This window comes from Trachurus japonicus, unplaced genomic scaffold (assembly GCF_045865225.1).
Source record: "Trachurus japonicus isolate A0001 unplaced genomic scaffold, Traja_1.0 AP030825.1".
NCBI classification, from domain to species: domain Eukaryota; kingdom Metazoa; phylum Chordata; class Actinopteri; order Carangiformes; family Carangidae; genus Trachurus; species Trachurus japonicus.
In genome coordinates this window covers 74,020-92,422 of record NW_028220958.1, presented here as the reverse complement: position 1 = coordinate 92,422, position 18,403 = coordinate 74,020, and the positions used below count along the sequence as shown (strand labels likewise).

Here is an 18,403-nt window from a genome sequence, read left to right as displayed (position 1 = left end):
TGAGGAGGCGAGTAGCGTTGGGGATAAAAGATTTTTTAAAGGTAGTCAACTTAACAGTATTATATGAGAAGAGGGTATTGAAATACTATAACACATTCATTTTATTGTGTTTCAGTGTGAATGTTTAAACAGATTACTGTGAGAGATGTGCATTATTTAAATGTATTTTCACTTGAGAGTGGGACAAGTTGTGACCTGCACATTCACCACGCTATGAAATAATAACGGAACGGAACTTGTTTTAGAGGAAAATGCATGATCGCCGATGTGCGTTCCCGTCGGGTCAGTCAAGTTTCGGCAAGGAGTTTCTTTTCGGCACAACACCGGCTTTGTCACATTGATGAAGGATGTGTGAGGAAGTCTGTCAAACCACACATGCAGGACATCACCCACCGCCGACACCGTCATCTCTGATACCATCAGCAACGCTGTGCACAAGAGTCACATTCTTTCATTTTTACAAAATCTAAAGCACTAGGAGAGACAAAAGCCTTATCCACACGAAAATGCAGCTTCAACAAAAACAATCTTTTTCTAGTTTGTTTTGAGAAAAATCTCCTTAAACACCAGCAGCATCGTTTCAAGAAATATCTACGTCCACATGGTTCCACTGTAAACGGCTCTAAATGCTGTAGTACATCCACCAGGCCTGTGTGTGGCGCTGTAACGCTGCCACACATAAACACCAGAAACAGAGAAGAAGACGGAAATCTTCCCTGCTGTATTCAAACCATGGATGTATTATGAATTAAATGTGGACTGGGAGTCGTGTCAGAGCAAATATGACGATTATGATGATTTAACGGTAGAGATTCAGCCACAGTGTCCGAGGGACCGACAGTAGTCGGCCATTGTTGTTGTTAGGTGACATCGTTAGACTGTAATGTCTAGAGGTGTGGCTCAGGCTACAGGTAGAGCAGTGGGGGGTATGACATCATCGTTTTGGAAAAGATCTGTCCAGTCAAAAACGCTGGGGCGACGTTATCAGATTTTCCCACTCTGGAACCCGTTTCCAAAAAATCCCATTTTCACCTCCTGAAAACGCTGTATCCGTCACACCAAAATTTTAAAATACTAATGAGGATTCAAAAAATCCGTATATTTGTGTGGACAAGCTCAAAGATACTGATCACTGTCTTGTCCCACAGGTTAAATACCTGGGTCTCCACACCAGATAGTTGGACCAGTCCCAGCCTGGTCAGATGCTACATGAACTGATGAAGCCTCTTGGATGAGAGGTGAAACGTCTTCCCAGACAAATAACTAAGTCCAGTTGCTTTCGATTTAACCTCCTTTGAGATACTATGACCTGGACAAATGAGAATATGCACAGGCGTCTTGTCCCACACTTTTGCAGGACACTGAATGCATCATGTTTAAGTTTCATCAGGAGCATGAAACCAACAGATCAAAATGTTCCTAAATACTGAAATTGTCTTTGGGCATCTCAACTTTTTAAGCTGAAGAAGGAGGAAGTTTCAGATTTCACTTTTTGTGTTTGTTCATGTTTCTGTTGGCGATGACGAGGCCTCAGGACACGCCCACAACGAGCCGCCGCCATCGGGCCGAAGTTCAGCACCTTGTCGTAGATTTGGACTTTTTCCTGCTTTCAAAATAAAACTTGAAACCAACCGGCGACAGGACAGTAGCGTCAGTAACTCCTTGACCTTTGACCTTTCAGTGAAACGTGTGTCGGTGTGTTTTATTGTGTTGTTGAAGATGTGGCAGCTCAACACTGACGGATGTTTGTTCCAGTGTTCGACACCGTTCATCACCACAGACTGTAAATTATGTCCAACATGTTTGTTGAGTTTAGTTTGTTTTAGCGGCTGCTCTGATGTTTAGGTCAAAAAACAATAATGAACCTCACTGTGTATATGACATGTACAATATGATACTATATGTTTATATTTCTGTACAACTCTGTACCAGTTTCTGTTTCATTGGTTTCAGTTGTCGACTGTAGTTTCACTCACTGTGACGTGAAGACGCCAAAAATAAAGAAAATCAAATCCAGAAAACACTGTTTCACTTTACATTTTCATCTCCTTCACTGCTCCATTTATTTATATTATTTATTGGTTTATTTGACAGGGACATTGCAACACTAATCAACAGTAAAAGAAACTGTGAGTGAGCCAGTGTTAGCCAGTCTACTCTTAAGGAGTCGTTAACTGTTTGATGCTGCAGAGCTGTCAGGACGCTTTAATTAATCTGCTCACACAAAATACAAGATGTTTTTATTCACATCTGCAAAATATTTAAATAGTAAAACCTTAAACCCCCAAAACATCTGAAACAAAAACAAGTTGGCACTGGATGTGTGACCACCAGAGGAGGCTGGTCCATTGAGGCAGAGGAGGTTGGTCCTCCTCTATTTTTGAGAGGCAAAAGGAAAATTTATTTTTTATTTAAGAAAGAGTAACTGGTTGAAATAAATCATTACCAAATCTCAGTATAATTTATAAAATATTATATATGTATTTTATCATAAAAAAAGTTTGTTTTTTGGAAGAAAATCCACTTAAAACGGCTCAACTGCGCCGCCAGCAGGCTCAGGAGACAGCAGGCTGTGTGAGGAGCAGGGAGCAGGAAGGTGGGGGCTCTACGGAGGTGGCAAGATTTTTACTTCCCTAACTGGCCTCGGGGCGGGATCTTCTTCCATTGACTCAATGCATTTAGGATGTCTTCATCCTGACCTGTGATTGGCTAAGACACGTAAAATGACGTCATGACGGAGGAGGCTCTTCTGTACCAATCAGCAATCAGAACACAAGATTGACAGCAGGTTGGTCCAATAACAGTTCCCAAATTTCATTCTCACATTTATACAGCTGTAAACAGGAAATACCGCTATGTATTTTACAGCTTTCACTACCAGCTATGCTCGGACAAGAAATATGGAGTTTTCAGCGATATTGGAATCGGTTGGAGGACATAATGTTAGCGGCACGACCGGGACACAATACGGAGCAGTAACGAAGTTGTTTTGTTGTGATATGCTGCTGTCGTGTAGTTACTCTGACAGCTGCATTCGCGTTGACTGTCACAACGGTAACCTGGGGTCGAGGCGCGGAAGGAGAAGATATTTAGCGGCACAACAGCGGGACATAATACGGAACAGCAACGCACTTTGTCTTGGGCGAGTGTACTAATGAGTGTTGTGTGATGTGCTGTGCTGTCCTGCAGCTCCTCTCATGGTCCTGATGTCAAAGTCACTGCTCCTCTCATGGTCCTGATGTCAAAGTCACTCACCTGCTCTCATGGTCCTGATGTCAAAGTCACTGCTCCTCTCATGGTCCTGATGTCAAAGTCACTGCTCCTCTCATGGTCCTGATGTCAAAGTCACTGCTCCTCTCATGGTCCTGATGTCAAAGTCACTCACCTGCTCTCATGGTCCTGATGTCAAAGTCACTGCTCCTCTCATGGTCCTGATGTCAAAGTCACTCTGCCTTGTGGCTTTACAAATTCTAAAGAAAAGGTGAGTACTTAATAGTTCAATTATTTTTTTCCTCAGTGTTTTTTCCAATTACTATGAAACTGACAAAGTTTGATTTCTGCTCACTCTGCACCTCTGATGTTGTCAACAGGATCTCTGCTCCTCTCATGGTCCTGATGTCAAAGTCACCCACCTCCACTCATGGTCCTGATGTCAACAGACTTTTATCATTTAATAAAATGTTTTTTTAAAGAAGTCTTGTACGTCATTGTTTTATTACTCAAATTAAATCGAATATAAGAAAGTAGAGATAGGTAGTTGACTAAAATAACATGACACCGTGGACTGGTTTTCCTCCTGTCCTCCCCAATTTTTTCAGTCACCAGCCGCCACTGGTGACCACTTATAAATACTTGCTGAATCCCATCAGTTAAAAAGTTGATGAAAGCTGAAGAAAAACAGGCAAATAAAAACCTGTATGTGAATCTATTGCTAAATAAAAAAATGTCTCTGCACTGATGTAGATTCCAGCTGTGTGAACATCAGCCTGTAGGATCGACTCAGATCTAACACTGGTGAGGACGTGGATGAAAACTGACTCATGAGGAAAAGAAAAACACTGAAAGCAGAGATCAATAATGAAATGATTCAGGATCAGATTCAGGTTCTTTTATTTCTGCTTAATCCGTAAGGTATTTAATTTGATTTTTTTTTGCAGTTGAGAAAGCATGATACAAATTTTCAAAACAACATGGACAATAGAGAAACATCAAATCAAGATTATACTAAAATCTAAACCACTTCAAACAAACAGAGATTTTGCTTCATGATTTGCTTTTATATCATCTGTACAGCGTTACTATGAAAAAGCTGTTTTCATGCTTTGTTCTAGACAAGTTGCACTATAAACATTTTTTTAAAACTTGATAATTTCAGCACTGACACCTTCCTGTCAGTTATTTGATTGAATATTGCTGTATTTATTATACAGTTTATTAGAAATTAATTTGAAAAACCGAGAACAAATTTTTTTGAACACTGTGATTTCAAACACGCTTCATTAAAGCAGATATCAGTGGCACGGCCGTTTCGGCTAATGCTGTGTTCAAGGCAGGCTTTTGAAACCGTAAGTTACAGCTTCAAGTCACAACTACGACTTGGTAGCGTTCCAGGTAACCCGTAGCTCGTGTTTTTACCGTCCTGTTGTCTGTGAAAGTTCCCTATAACGGCCACTCGTAACTTCCGACCCGTGAACTCGTACCAGATCGAACTGGTATGACTTCACAGGAAGGAAAAACACAAAGTACGAGTTTCCTTGAACGCACCATGAGTTAGCAGCCCCCGCCCTTGTCAGGCATCAATTGGTCCTCGTGCTACGTCACCACATTCACGCGCATCCCTTGGCTGCACACACAGCCCTTCATGCCGTTCTCTCCCCTCATTGGATAACACTTGTATCCCACAAGGAAAATTTTCTCCTCGGGTTACAGCAGAGCAGAGTGACGGAGAGACTCGTGTTTAGGCTGAAATACTTCATGTAAGTGATTGCTGACGGAAAATAGGACTATTTAGGACTTATATTAACAAAAACATTCCACTGATATCTGCTTTAAGTAGCCTAAAGTATAAACAACAAAGAAAGTAGAGAAACATCAAATCAAGATTATACTTATCTCTAAATCACTTCAAACCAAACAAGAAAACAGAGCAAATATTAAACTTTGCTTTTATATCATCTGTACAGTGTTACAATGATTTACTCCTGTGAGTCATGGCGTCTTGTGAAAAGCTGATTTTCATTCTTTGTTCTGCTTTGTTGCACTTCAAACTATTTATTAACTAAATAATAATGTTATAATCACTAACACCTTCCTGCTAGTTATTTGATTTAAATCGAATATTGATTATCTGGATACAACAGCATCTGTGTTAATTTAACTAAAGCTGTATTAGTAATTAACTGATTATACAGTTAGTTAGAAATTAATTAGAAAAGCAATAGTAACAACAACAAATATCATCATCCAACAAAGTGGCATTTTGTCATCATGTTATATTTGATTAATCTTGTCTGGGTTAGAATACATTTAACTGTCACTTCTATGACGATCAGTCTCGGTCTTTTCGTGGCTCCTGGTTTGAACGAGCTCTGGATCTGCATTACAACTGTGTTCAGTCTCTGTCTTGTTGGTCTGCATCAGTTTTGGTCTTGTTTGGTATCAGAGTCCTTGTCCTGGTTTCACTGATGTCAGTGTTGGTGTCAGTTTTGTCTTTGTCGTCATTTAACTTCTTTTTCTTTGTTTGGCCTCGATTTGATCACTGAGGTCAGTAGATGAACTCTAGAGCAGCTTCTCTCCTCTCTCTACTTTAGCCAAGTACTCAGCTTGTTTTCTCATGTCCATCAGGAACTCAACTCGTCTCTTCCAGCCTGGTTTGGCCTCAGATTTCTCTCCCTCAATGATCATGTCGATGTACTCTAGAGTGGAGAGAGGATCTGGCCTCAGTGCTATCTCTTTAAGTCTGTTTAGACTCTGGCCTGATCTGTTCATCAACTTCACCACCTCATCCTGCACAAGATCATATTCCTTCTTCTGCCTTTCAATCAGTGCCTCCACAGACATCTTAGCCCCTCTGGCTTTAAGGTATTTCTCCTGCAGCTCTTTGACTGTTATCTTTTCTTTTACCTCCCTGTACTCCCATCTGTACTTCTGACTAAAATGTTGACTCCAATGACATTTGCCTGGACACTCAGTACAGTATCCATTTCTCATTGCAATACAGTGTATTTTATCTGCATCATTTGCATAGGGACAGTAAATGTGGCAGGTAAAGTGACACACCTGACAGTTGGTGAGATAATCTCCAGTACCAGAAATGTTCACTTGAAAAGGTTTTGTGACAGTAACTTCAATCTCAAACTTCTCATTTCTCTTCATCTCTGCCTCGTGGTCTTTCAGATGTTCACTTGTCTCTTTTATCTCCTCTAGCTTTGCTAAACCAACTTTAACCTGCTTCTGCACATTCTCAACTGAAATCTCCAGCTGCTTTCTTTCTTTGAGGACTTCCTGTGTCAGTGTCAGACTTTTGGTCTGTATTTGATTCAAAGCAACAAGAAACTTCTTCATGCTTCTTGTCCCCATGTTCCAAAACATCTCATCAAAGCCTCCATCTTCATCATCATCCTCACTGCTGCTCTCTGCTGCAGACGACTTGTTCTGAGCAAACAAAGCTGAATTGTTGAACTTGAAGTGAACAGGGAGTCCATCTTCTGTTTTAGGACATGGGACACCTGAAGCCTTGATCGCCTCTAGAACTGGTGGACGTTGGTCGTCTGCAAATGTCACCAGGACTCTGATGTTTTCTGCCACGTCTTTTCCAAACATTGAGAGAACTGAATCAAACACATATTTCTGTGCTGGTGTGAGTCGTGCTAAAGAAGCCTGAACTACGAAACACACAGCATCAACCTCACTGACACCATGTTCAGAGGAGAAGAGATTACGTAGCTGCTCTACAATCATCTTGTCTCTCTCTATGCCTCTTGTGTCTCCAAAGCCTGGTGTGTCAACAATGGTCAGTGAGTAGTCGATGTTAAAACCCTCCTGATGGTTGACTTTGTACACAGTGACTGCAGAGGTCTGACTTTCACCTTCAGATCTCAACTGATCCTCATCAGTTAATGTGAATCTGACTTGGTCCTTCCACTCTACACCAACAATGTAGTTGATCATTGCATTGATCAGAGTGGACTTTCCTGACCCAGTGGCTCCAAGAAGAATCACAGTGCGATTTCTCCTTGAGCTTTCTCTGCCAAAGTTATACCTCCGGCAAACAGGAATGTTGATTCTTTTTTTTGTCAGAGGCAGTTTGTAAACTGAGGGGGATTCAGAATTTATCCTTTTACTTAGACGTTTGAGGTCTTCTATGACAGGATTGGATTTTGTTGTGCAGACATGAACAGTGATGCTTTCCTTGCTTCTGCCAGCTGCTCCACAATCAGCTCTGACCCTGACTGCATATCCAGTCTCTGACTGAAGTCCTGAAATGATCGCCTCCTCATCCCTCGACTCCAGTTGTTTCCATTGGAGATCTTCTTCTTGCCCCTCGCTGTGTGTTTGGGCGTACTCCACCATGTAGCTCAATACCTGCACATCTTGTCCAAGCTCAGCAGGTTTCTGCCAGATGACTGATATCTCACTGGAGTTTGGTTCAACTTGAGGTTTTCCTGGAGGGCTGCAAGGCAAAGTTTTAGTGGAACCACTGACTTCAAGGACTGGTCCAACACCTACTGAGGTCACTGCTCTGCATCTGAACACATACTCTGTGTCAGGACTCAGATCACTCACTGTGACTTCTCCAGCCTTTGCTGCTGTCTGCTGCTTCCATCCGTCCTCTCCACTGACACGGTACTCTACAGAGTAGGAGCTGATGAACTCTGCTCCAAACCTGGGTGGAGAAACCTTCAGAGTCACACTGTTGTGGTTTCTGTCACTCACTGTCACAGTTTCAGGCTTTGAAACAGGTTCAAAGTTCTCAGTGACAGAGAAGCCGTCTTTATAAAGGTAGATGCTTGAACCTTTCTCTGTCTCATTTGTCAAACCGACTGTCAGGAACTTTATGTTCTCCTTCTCCTTGTTGGCCTCTGCAAAGTCAATGAACAGCTTTGCTTTATGCCTCATTTCATCTGCTACTTCTTTTGAGGCAAACCACTGTTCCTTCTCCACATCATGAGTTTGTGGATGTTGAACATCGTCTGCTTTGGGTTTTCCTCTTAAGTAGGTTGATAAATCTGAGAGGAACGGTTCATGACTTCCCAGTGAGGTGAAGACAAAACACACAGCATGCTCCACACTGAGGATTTCTTTGTACAGATGACTTTGAGACTGGACGACCTTTGTGTTCTTCATGCTGTTGGTAAAAGACATTAAGGTGTAGATTTCTCTCTCTTTCCAGTCCATCCACTCGTCCAGGCTTTTGCTGTTGAAAGGAGAAGAGTGTATCTTCTTCAGGATCTCTATGAGCACGACCTCCTCTTTACCTCCTCCTCTGATTGAAGGAAGTGTCTTTGCAAAGTTTTGTTGAAATCCCAGCTTGAACTCTGAGCACATTTGTTTGAAACTTTTAAGTTTTTGACCAATCTGTGGGAACTGTTGTACAGTTGTTGTTCTCACTGCATCGTTGCACCTCATTTCCAGCTCATTGAAGTCCTCTAGGACGCTCTGAACGTCCTGAACTGATCCTATACTGATCTGACGGACAAGTTTAGCAGCAGCAGAGTCTAAAACTGTCAGTGGCAACAGCCAGACCTTCACTGGTACAGCATTTTCTCCTTTGGGTCCCAGCAACTCTGGGAGACTTTTGTAGACTTGTACTGCATCCTGGAAAGAAACTGGATTTTTTTTTAGAGAAAAGTCTCCGTAGAATTTGCAGGAGAATTTCTCAACATTTTCTTTGTCCTTGTCGTTCATCTTCAGTGAACCTTCACCATCTATAGAAATGCATGGGATCTTCTTGATCACCACTTTCAAGTTTCCCTGAATGTCTTGATGTTTTTCGTTTTCTGACACCTCACGGTCGAAGACAAAAAAAGCTTGTGCCCCATAAAGAATCCCTGTGACTACATGCGTCGCTATTCCTTTCTCAAAAACATATGGATGCTTCACATTGCCTCTTCCTAGATGATTCATCGACAGCTCCTGGAACTTTGTTGTTGTCTCATACTTCATCGTTACTCTGGCCTGGTTTTTTGATGTTTTATTATCATCCAGGTATTTGGCAGATCCATCAATGTTTACCAGTCCACCCAGGAAACTTGCTTTCAGAGAAGCTTCAACATTAAGAGAGGAAGATTTATCCTCAATTGATTCAGATGCAACTATTTCAAAGTTACTGTAAGGTTTCTGCTCTTCTCTTGCGTCTTCTTTCAGGACATCACGGTCCCACAGTGTCATTGCTGCAATAAAAGAAAAGAATACGATTTTATTGTCTTTTATGGCGACGTTAAGGTTTAGACAGAGAAATGTTAAAATGAATTTGATGTATCAGAGGTGGTAGTCTGATACAGAAACTGTTACATTACAGTCAACCAGTGCTTAATTCACAAGCTATTCTCTTCAACCAAAGAGGGAAACAATGAAACTTCAGGCAGATTCTAAATCCCGAATTAAATCCAAATCCAAATGTAACCCAAGCTGTAGAGTTACATGAGTTGGTTTCAGAAGAGTTTAATGGCCATGTGTTGCACTATTTATTTTCATTATCCAGTTATCCGGGTATCAGGTTTTACTGCTAGTCTAACCATCTCTCTAACGTTGCCAGTTCAGAAATGAACTCAGGGAGTTTGCGTCAGTTCTAATTAAATCTGCATAAACAAGAAAAATAACAGAGATGTAGAAATGAGATGGAGGGTTATTAGATAACAAAGAATATATGAATTGCTTTCCCAAAATGATTCATTCTGAAATAATGAGGGACTCCTCAGTAATTCATGAAATCCTCCACAGGTTAAATGTTGAACCTCTGCACAGGTGACTCAGTCTCTCACTACAGCTCTTGGGATAGACTCCAGTTTCCTCCTGACAGATTATCAGGTGAAGTCCCACAAGAGAAGATCAGCTTCTAACTGCTTTTATAAAATGTTGACACTATTATTGTGTTGTTTTTCTTTGGATACATTTAAAGCTGTACAGAAAAGAAAATTGAATTTGAGTCCACTATGGGTCTTAAAGGGGACCTATTATGCTTTTCCAGCTTTTCAGACTTTTATATATGTTTAAAATGTTGGATAATGGTTCTAGAGGCCGTGGAAGTGTCATATCATGAGGTTAATGCATTTGGAGGTAAACCCTGCTAGATGATTGGGATTTCTACTGGCTTTTTTTTTTTTTTTTTTTTTTTTTTACTCGGTTGCACTGACTTTTTTTTTTACATGAGGTCGCGTTGACGTCATGGTGGCCGGACTCGTCTACATGGTCATGCCGAGGTCTCTGCTCCAGCCGGCTCCGCCTCCTCCCATGCTGCTCTGTTGTGCCTGGTGTCACAGCGGAGAGCGGAGCAGACTACTTCCTGCTTCTTCCCTGCCTGTTTTAGCGCTGTACCGTCACTTTACTAAGTTTTATTTAGAAGTTTACGCCGACGTTTCATGTAAGTGAAGCTGTACCTGTGTGAGAAGCGACGTACCGCCGGGGCAACGTTGTTCGTCGGACTGACGTAACGCTGGACCGACGGAGCACCGGAGCTCCGGAGCTGCAGCGGCTCCTCACACAGGCAGAGACCCGTCTGCAGGCCTCCTTGGCCGGGCAGAGAAAACCATCGCATACCCGCAGGTTTTTTAGACGTTTACCACCGTGTGGTTATTCTTTTTAGGAGATAAATGTTGATCTCATTGATGAAATCTTACAATTGTGGCAGTTGAATTAGTTTGAATGAAAAGTGAAGCTGTGAGAAGGAGGAGGAGAGGAGGAGCAGTGCTGCGGAGCTCTGTAGTCTATGTGCACAAATCACCACATTTACATCAATAAATAACTGTTTTACAATGAACTGACCAGTCTGCATATATTTTTAATTTTTTTTATTAAAGCAGAAGTAAGTGATATATTTGTGTTAATATAAGTCTTAAATAGTTATATCTTCCGACAGCAATCACTTACATAGAGTGTTTGGACCGAAACACGGGTCTGTCAGTCACTCTGCTCTGCTCTGAGCCGAAGAGAAAACATTTATCGTATCCTACAGTTTTTATCCAATGAGGAGAGAGAACGGCATGCAGGGCTGTGTGTGCAGCCAAGGAACGCCGTGAATGTGGCGACGTAGGGACGAGGACTGTTATGGTGCGTTCAAGGAAACTCGTATTTTTCCGACCTGTGAAGTCGTACCAGTTCAATCTGGTACGAGTTCACCGGTCGGAAGTTACGAGTGGCCGTTATAGTGACTTTCACCGGTAAAACAGGTCGGAAAAACACGAGTGGGTTGCCTGGAACGCCACAAAGTCGTAAGTCGTGACTTGAAGCTGTAATTTACGGTTTCAAAAGCCTGCCTGGAACGCAGCATTAGCCAAAACGACCGGACCACTTACTTCTGCTTTAAGTTATATTACATGTTACATGGTTACAGTAGCCTACATGGCAAAGACTACTCCATACCATCTTTGGTTAGGGTGAGAGGTCATGGGCACATTTCATTACACAATGTAGACTGGTCAGATGCAGACTGGAGATCTGGCAATTTGCCTACTGCAGATTTAGCTTTTGTTTGCATACTACATTTTGGCCGAATCAGTATAGGTACTAGTAGTAGACATCGTCATGGTAACGCAATGCTGAGGGAGTGGTTCATTTGCATTTAAAGGGAGGGGCCACTGAAACAGACCGTTTTGCACAGCCCTGTTTTTGAGAGTGCTGTGATGTTTGATCTTTGGGGTATTTTGACCGAAGCACGTCACAGACATGTCTTTACGACACCCAGGAACTATTTTAGTTTGTGCAAAAAGGAGCATAATAGGTCCCCTTTAACATTAGTGTAATAACTTGTCTATCAGACGATGGAGCCCAAACTTTGTGCAAAATTCTATTTTAGTAAATCCGGGATGAAAGTGTGTTTTGTTTTTTTTTGCATTGGATAATGCAGACGCACGGATTATACGTCAGCCTGCTCAGGATTCATCAGCCACTGATATTGGATCCGTCATCCGTCAATCAAACGTCTGAGACAACACACACACACAGAGCTCGGTCTCGCCCCAAGCTTTGAATATCCCACCCGCTCGATAACGACCAATCAAATTCGTTTTCCTTACTCAGGTAAACTCGTGCAGCAACTCGTGGAAACTCTGCGCGACAAACAGGACAAACGGTCATTTCTGAACACCTTTAAACACCTTCAGCTACATTAAACACGGGTTCCAGAAGGAAACAGGCAGTCATTTATTGATATCTGATTTAAATCAATAAACAGCAAAATTACACACTTATGTTGGGTCTAAGTGTTGCTCTGTTCAGTTTTTAAATACATAATAAGAATGCCTTCAAAAAGCTTTGAGCTCAATCAGTTTAGCAATGAGTGATTAAAGCAGAAGTAAGCGATCCGGTCGTTTTGGCTAACTTCTTGTCAGCCGATGGAGTTAGCAGTCCCCGCCCTCGTCATGGATCTATTGGTCCTCGTCCCTACGTCACCACATTCACGCGCATCCCTTGGCTGCACACACAGAGAGGACCGCCCCTTAATGCCGTTCTCTCTCCTCATTGGATAAAGGTTGTAGGATACAAGGAAAGTTTTCTCCTCGGCTCAGAGCAGAGTGACTGACAGACCCGTGTTTCAGACCAAACACTCTATATAAGTGATTGCTGTCGGAAGATAGAACTAAACATTCCACTTACTTCTGCTTTAAAAGTTGTTTTGTTTTGTTTTTACTAAACCTTCATTTAACCAGGTGAAACCCTCTGAGACCCAAATCTCTTTTACAGTGGTGACCTGGCCAAGAAAGCAACAGCAAACTAGAAAATTTCCTCTCGGGAAATTTTGAATGGGCCACGGGAGCTACTGCGGGTTGTGCCATCTCTGTCAACATGGGAATCAAACCCACGATCTTAAGGTCAAGACAGAGCTGATCAGACAGACACATGATCATCTTTCTATAAGCACTGATATGGAGGAGCTGTAACCACATTAGGTTAACTGTGTGTGTGTGTGTGTGTGTGTGTGTGTGTGTGTGTGTGTGTGTGTGTGTGTGTGTGTGTGTGTGTGTGTGTGTGTGTGTGTGTGTGACTGTAATCACATGAAGCTGGCTCTAGAGTCTGTGTGTGTGTGTGACTGACTTGACACATAGTTAGTTAGTAGCTGCATCCTGTGTCAGTCTGATTTAGCTGTGTCTGTGTTTATAAACATTTAAACGAGCGCCAGGTGGATTGTTTATGAAGTTAACGAGCTCTGGCCTGAGGATCAAAGAGGTTACCACGGCGATAGGGGCCCCCGCAGGCTGAGACAGACAGAAACGTGGAGAAAAAGAGCCATTTTCTGCCTCTGCACCGGTCTCACATTTAGGCTTAGGGTGAGAAAACGGTAACTCCTATCAGAACAAAACACAGATCACATTGCTCTAAGGACTTCCGGAAAATTTTGGTACGATTTGGTGTTTCTACAGTAAATATTTTGGCGACGCTGGCAGTTTTAAAACATCAGGCCGTTCTGCTTCTCTCAGAAAATATTTGTATTGGACTCAATGAGGAGCAGAGACAGACGTGGCCGCACTTAGAGGCTCAGAGTTTAAATTCTGTAAGTCTCTCTGATATTTTGAGCAGATTAAGAGATCAAGGATGAGCTCGTCTACAACCGTGGCCGAAATTATGTGTGTAGAGTGTGAATTGTGGCCGTTTGGAGTTTGGATAGAGAAAAAATCTGGAGTTTTTCTGGCATCTCTCCCACTCTAACCGATGATGTCACCCACTCTGACACGAACATTCCGTGCAATACACACCCATTATAATCTCATAATTTCTCCAAAAATGATCATGGTCATTGATCATGGATTGATCAAAAACTATATGACCTATCAAAACGTGGAGTAATACGACAATACACAAGACTTGTGTCTACTGTTTAAAGTTTAAATGGAGTCTCTAGGTGAAAGTATGCCTGAGCAGTAGACGACTTACGTCGCGAAAAATTCGTAAACTGTTGAGAAAAGTAATAGCACACCGATCCCGATCAAGACGCACGTTTTGATATATACCACTAGTTGCGAATCGAAAAAGCGTCCGGAAGAGGACGGAGAATAACTAGAAAAAACATTTCCAAGAATGGAAATGGTGTGAATGCTGAAAGCAATGCTGAATGAGCTGAAGAAATTGTTGAAACAATGCTGAATGAGCTGAAGAAAGAAAGAAAGAAAGAAAGAAAGAAAGAAAGAAAGAAGGAAGGAAAGAAAGAAAATGGGAAGGGTAGATGGAGAAAGAAAGAAAGAACAAAAGGACAGAAAGAAAGAAGACACAGAGAGAAGGGTAGATAGAGAAAGAAAAAGGTAAGAAAAACAGAATAATAGAAGATAAAGAGAATAGAGAATGAATGAAAGAGACAGAGGAGTAGTAAGAAAGAAGGAAAGATATTGGGGTGGATAAATGAAAGAGAGAGATATACAGAGAGCAGTAGAAAGAAAGAAAGAAATGGGGTAGAAACATAGAAAGAGAAAAGGAGTAGAAAGAAAAACAGAAAGAAACAAAGAAGTAAAAAGAAATGGGGTGTAAGAAAGAAAGAAAGAAAGAAGAAAAAGAGAGAGGGGGATGATAGATAGAAAGAGGTAGATGGATGGATGGATAGGGAGGGAAAGACAGAAAGAAGTTATGTAAAATACAAATGAAGGAGTAAAAGAAAGAAAGAAAAAGAGAAAAAAAAAGAGACAAAGGGTTTATAGATAGATAGATAGATAGATAGATAGATAGATATGATGAATTTGAGCTGAAAACCTGTGTGTGTGTCTGGGTGTGTGAGTCTGACGGTCTCTCTGTCTGCGTGTACATGTGCAGAAAGTAAAACTGTTGATAAGCGCCACAGAACTCCTCTCTCCCTAATGATCTGATTGATTACACCTGCGTGGCAGCCTGCCCTCAGAAGTTACCATGGCGACTCAACTAACTGCTTACATTTTACTGTATGGCACAGTGTTGTGTTTGTGTGTTTGTGTATGTGTGCATGTGTGACTGTGTGTGAGTGTCTGTGTGTGTCTGTCTGTGTGAGTGTGATGCCTGTGTTTGTGCGTGGACATCCTCTGTCAGTCTCGTTTATCATGTGTGTGTGTGGGGCTGTGTTTAAAAACATCTTAACGAGCGGCCAGGCTGCACCTGACCTGTTCTATTTATAGACTTTGATAACGAGCTGGCCGCTACAGCTGGACCAACTGCACACAGAGCAGAGCAGAGCAGAGAGATTTGAGCTCGGAGCAGCTTCCCAAAACAGCCCATAAAAAGAGAACTGTACCTCTTATCAGAATGTGGCCATGACTACTGGGGCAAGGAGACCTTCCTGAGCACATTGATGTGCATTAAATGTTTGTAGGGCAAAAACTTTTCTCAGGGTCGCAAGGTAGAAAAGGGGGGCATTTCTGCTTTTCTAAAAAAATCAGCTCCTACTTTTATATTGAAGTGGATGAGCCACTGGAGCGGGTCTAGCTGCACAATTAGGCTCATAGAGACAATTCTGTAAGTCTGTCTGCTGTTTTGAGCACATTAAATGAGACACGACAAGTGTGGCTACAAACCGGTGAGGAAATCATGTGTCTAGAGTTTAATTTGTGGCCGTGCTGGCAATTTATCCAGAAAAAATCCTGAATGTTTTTTCGATCCCTCTCACTCTAACGATGATGTCACTCACTCTGACCCAACCCCATACAAACTCATTGAAAAGTGTGAAATTTGTCAGAAATCCTCATGTGCTTTTAAAGGATTTATCTCAAAAACGGTACAAGCTATGAAAAAGTTGTAAATACAGGATGAATACATTAGAAGTTTGTCTACAGCTCAGAATTTGAATGAAGTCTCTAGCTGAAAGTATGTGGACGCTTTAAAGGCTGAAAGAAGTAAGAAGATTTGAAGAGTTTCAAGACTGTTCCAATGCATTCTCTATGGGGAAAAAAAAATCAGAAATAGTTGAATATTGCAAAAAGTATGAATAGTTGAAAAGAGAAAAGACATAGCACACCTGTCCCGAAAAGGCTGAACATTTTGATATTTGAATTGTTGAAATAGCACAAAGTATGAAGGACTAGTTACATGACGAAGAAAGGCAGAAAATGGCCGAACCGAATAACAATAGTGTGAATGCTTCCAGCATTCACACTAATTAGTACCACATTTTAACACTATGTTCAAATCATTTACAAATCATTTACAGGATGGAGTGCAGGTCCGTGTACGAAGTATAATTCAATTGCGTTGTTCACTTCGAACCATGAGAAATGTCATTTTTAGGGGTATTTCCTATTTCATTGACGTAAGACGTACAATGCAATTCAGCGCACCGAAGTGCCCGCTTGTTCCTTTCTCCAACTTGTACAATGAAAATTGAAAAAGGAAGTCGAGAGCCGGAACCAGCCTTCAAAATAAAAGCTCCGCGTTTTGAAGCATGTTGGCTACAGCGCCGGACAATTTAAAAGAAAAAAAACCCCGAAACGAATTAAATACAAACTCACAACAAATCGCCTAAACGATTATCATTTCATAAATTATATAAAGTGATATTTCGGCTACTTTCCCCACAACTGTCAGGATCCCTGGGGATTTTCACAATAAGGGCACTGGATCGCACTGAGATGCTGTCAACGACGTGAGGTGAGTGAGTCAAACTTTGTTGTGGTTGATGACTTCATCACTGCTGCACTCATGAAGTAGGTCACACGTTATGTTGTTTTTAATTTTTTCGACCTAACTTCTCCAACCAGTGTTTAAATTGTTGACCTGTAGCTAACGGTTAGCCCCAGAAGATAATCAACACTAGCAATGCTAATTGTTTACAGGTAAACTAGCTAGCGGCTCTACCTCCCAGTCTGTTTTAGAGATACTGGAAGTCACTAACAGACCTGGGAGCAGAGTACTCTGGTAGGACAGTAAGGAATGATGAGATCTTTCAGACTGTGTATAGCCTACACGACTCAAAATACTGTAGTATTGTGCCAGGCCTGTGTGGAGCTGGCGTGGCGCTATAACTCTGCCACACAAATGCACCACATAATCATCAATTTTCATTGTACAAGTTGGAGAAAGGAACAAGCGGGCACTTCGGTGCGCTGAATTGCGTTGTACGTCTTACGTCAATGAAATAGGAAATACCCCTAAAAATGACATTTCTCATGGTTCAAAGTGAACAACGCAATTGAATTATACTTCGTACACGGACCAGTGCAGCACATTTTCTGTCAATAGAGAGCAAAATGTCTCGTACAGAATAAGATCAGACAGCTTCAGGTCCTTTTGTTATAAGTTCAATCAGTTGGGTCAGCAGAACTACGTAAACGTTTTCCCCAACACCAGTCATGGAAGTCTTTTACAATAACAAGTGAAAGGCTTTGACTGGACCATTGCTTATAGTGTTTGGTTGTGATAAACCCAGTATCTTCACATGTTAATTCTTACCAGGTACCAGTGAGTCTTCACGGCAGTCGTACAACATCCCGAGGCTGAAAGGCCGCCCAAGAGCTGCCACCACCATCGTCCTTCCAGATTCACCCTCCATTGTCCTGTCTTTAGAAGAGACAGTTTAATAGATAATTTATTTGCTGACAGAATGAGGTTCAAGTTGTAGCCCACAGCTAATCAGCTGAATCCAAGGCTATGTTGTTCTTTCCTCTTAACCCAAAGCCCTCTGATTGTAGTTAAACTAATCAAACTTACGCCACGTTTATTGTTTGTCTATTTATATCTTTCATACAAGTAGTTGATGCTAATGTTTTAGTTGTTAGTTGTTTAGTACTCCAACCCAAATTTTAATTACATTTATATGTTTTCTTTGAATTTCAGTTTGCCTAGGTCTTAAAAGAGAATGACAGAAGGGTTAGGGTTAGGATCAGACTATATGGCTGACAGTAACCAATATACTGAAGACACACACACACACCTACTATAACTCTTTTTTTTATAAATATCTATGCACTTTCCTGTTTAAAGTAATCATTTATAGAGGAGGTTTTCTTCCACAGGATCTTCTATGATCATTTGAACGACATTCACAGAGTTTGGTTTAACAACAAGAAACTGAGTTAAAGCAGCAAAGAGTCACAGCAGAACTGGTGCATGCAACACTTGAACAAAAAGAGCAATAGTGTACTCACATTAGAAAGATGTGTGTTCCTCTGAGGCAGAGCTGCAGTTTCAGTGGTTATATCCTGTCTGAGGAAGCAACGCCTTCGTGTTTATTCATTCATATGAGGAAATGGTTCCGAGATCAGCAGAAAACTGAAAATATACAGTACAAAAAGTAATT

The 18,403-nt window shown here is 41.5% G+C and overlaps 1 protein-coding gene across 1 annotated transcript; it reads right to left on the bottom strand.

Moving 5' to 3' along the window:
* Positions 1-5,511: 5,511 nt before the first annotated feature.
* Positions 5,512-17,656, bottom strand: LOC146959968 (uncharacterized). Its single transcript, XM_085772746.1, is given in 3 exon segments — positions 5,512-5,763; positions 5,766-9,392; positions 17,557-17,656. Coding segments are annotated over 3 exon segments (3,879 nt in total). The 3' UTR covers positions 5,512-5,611.
* Positions 17,657-18,403: the final 747 nt, after the last annotated feature.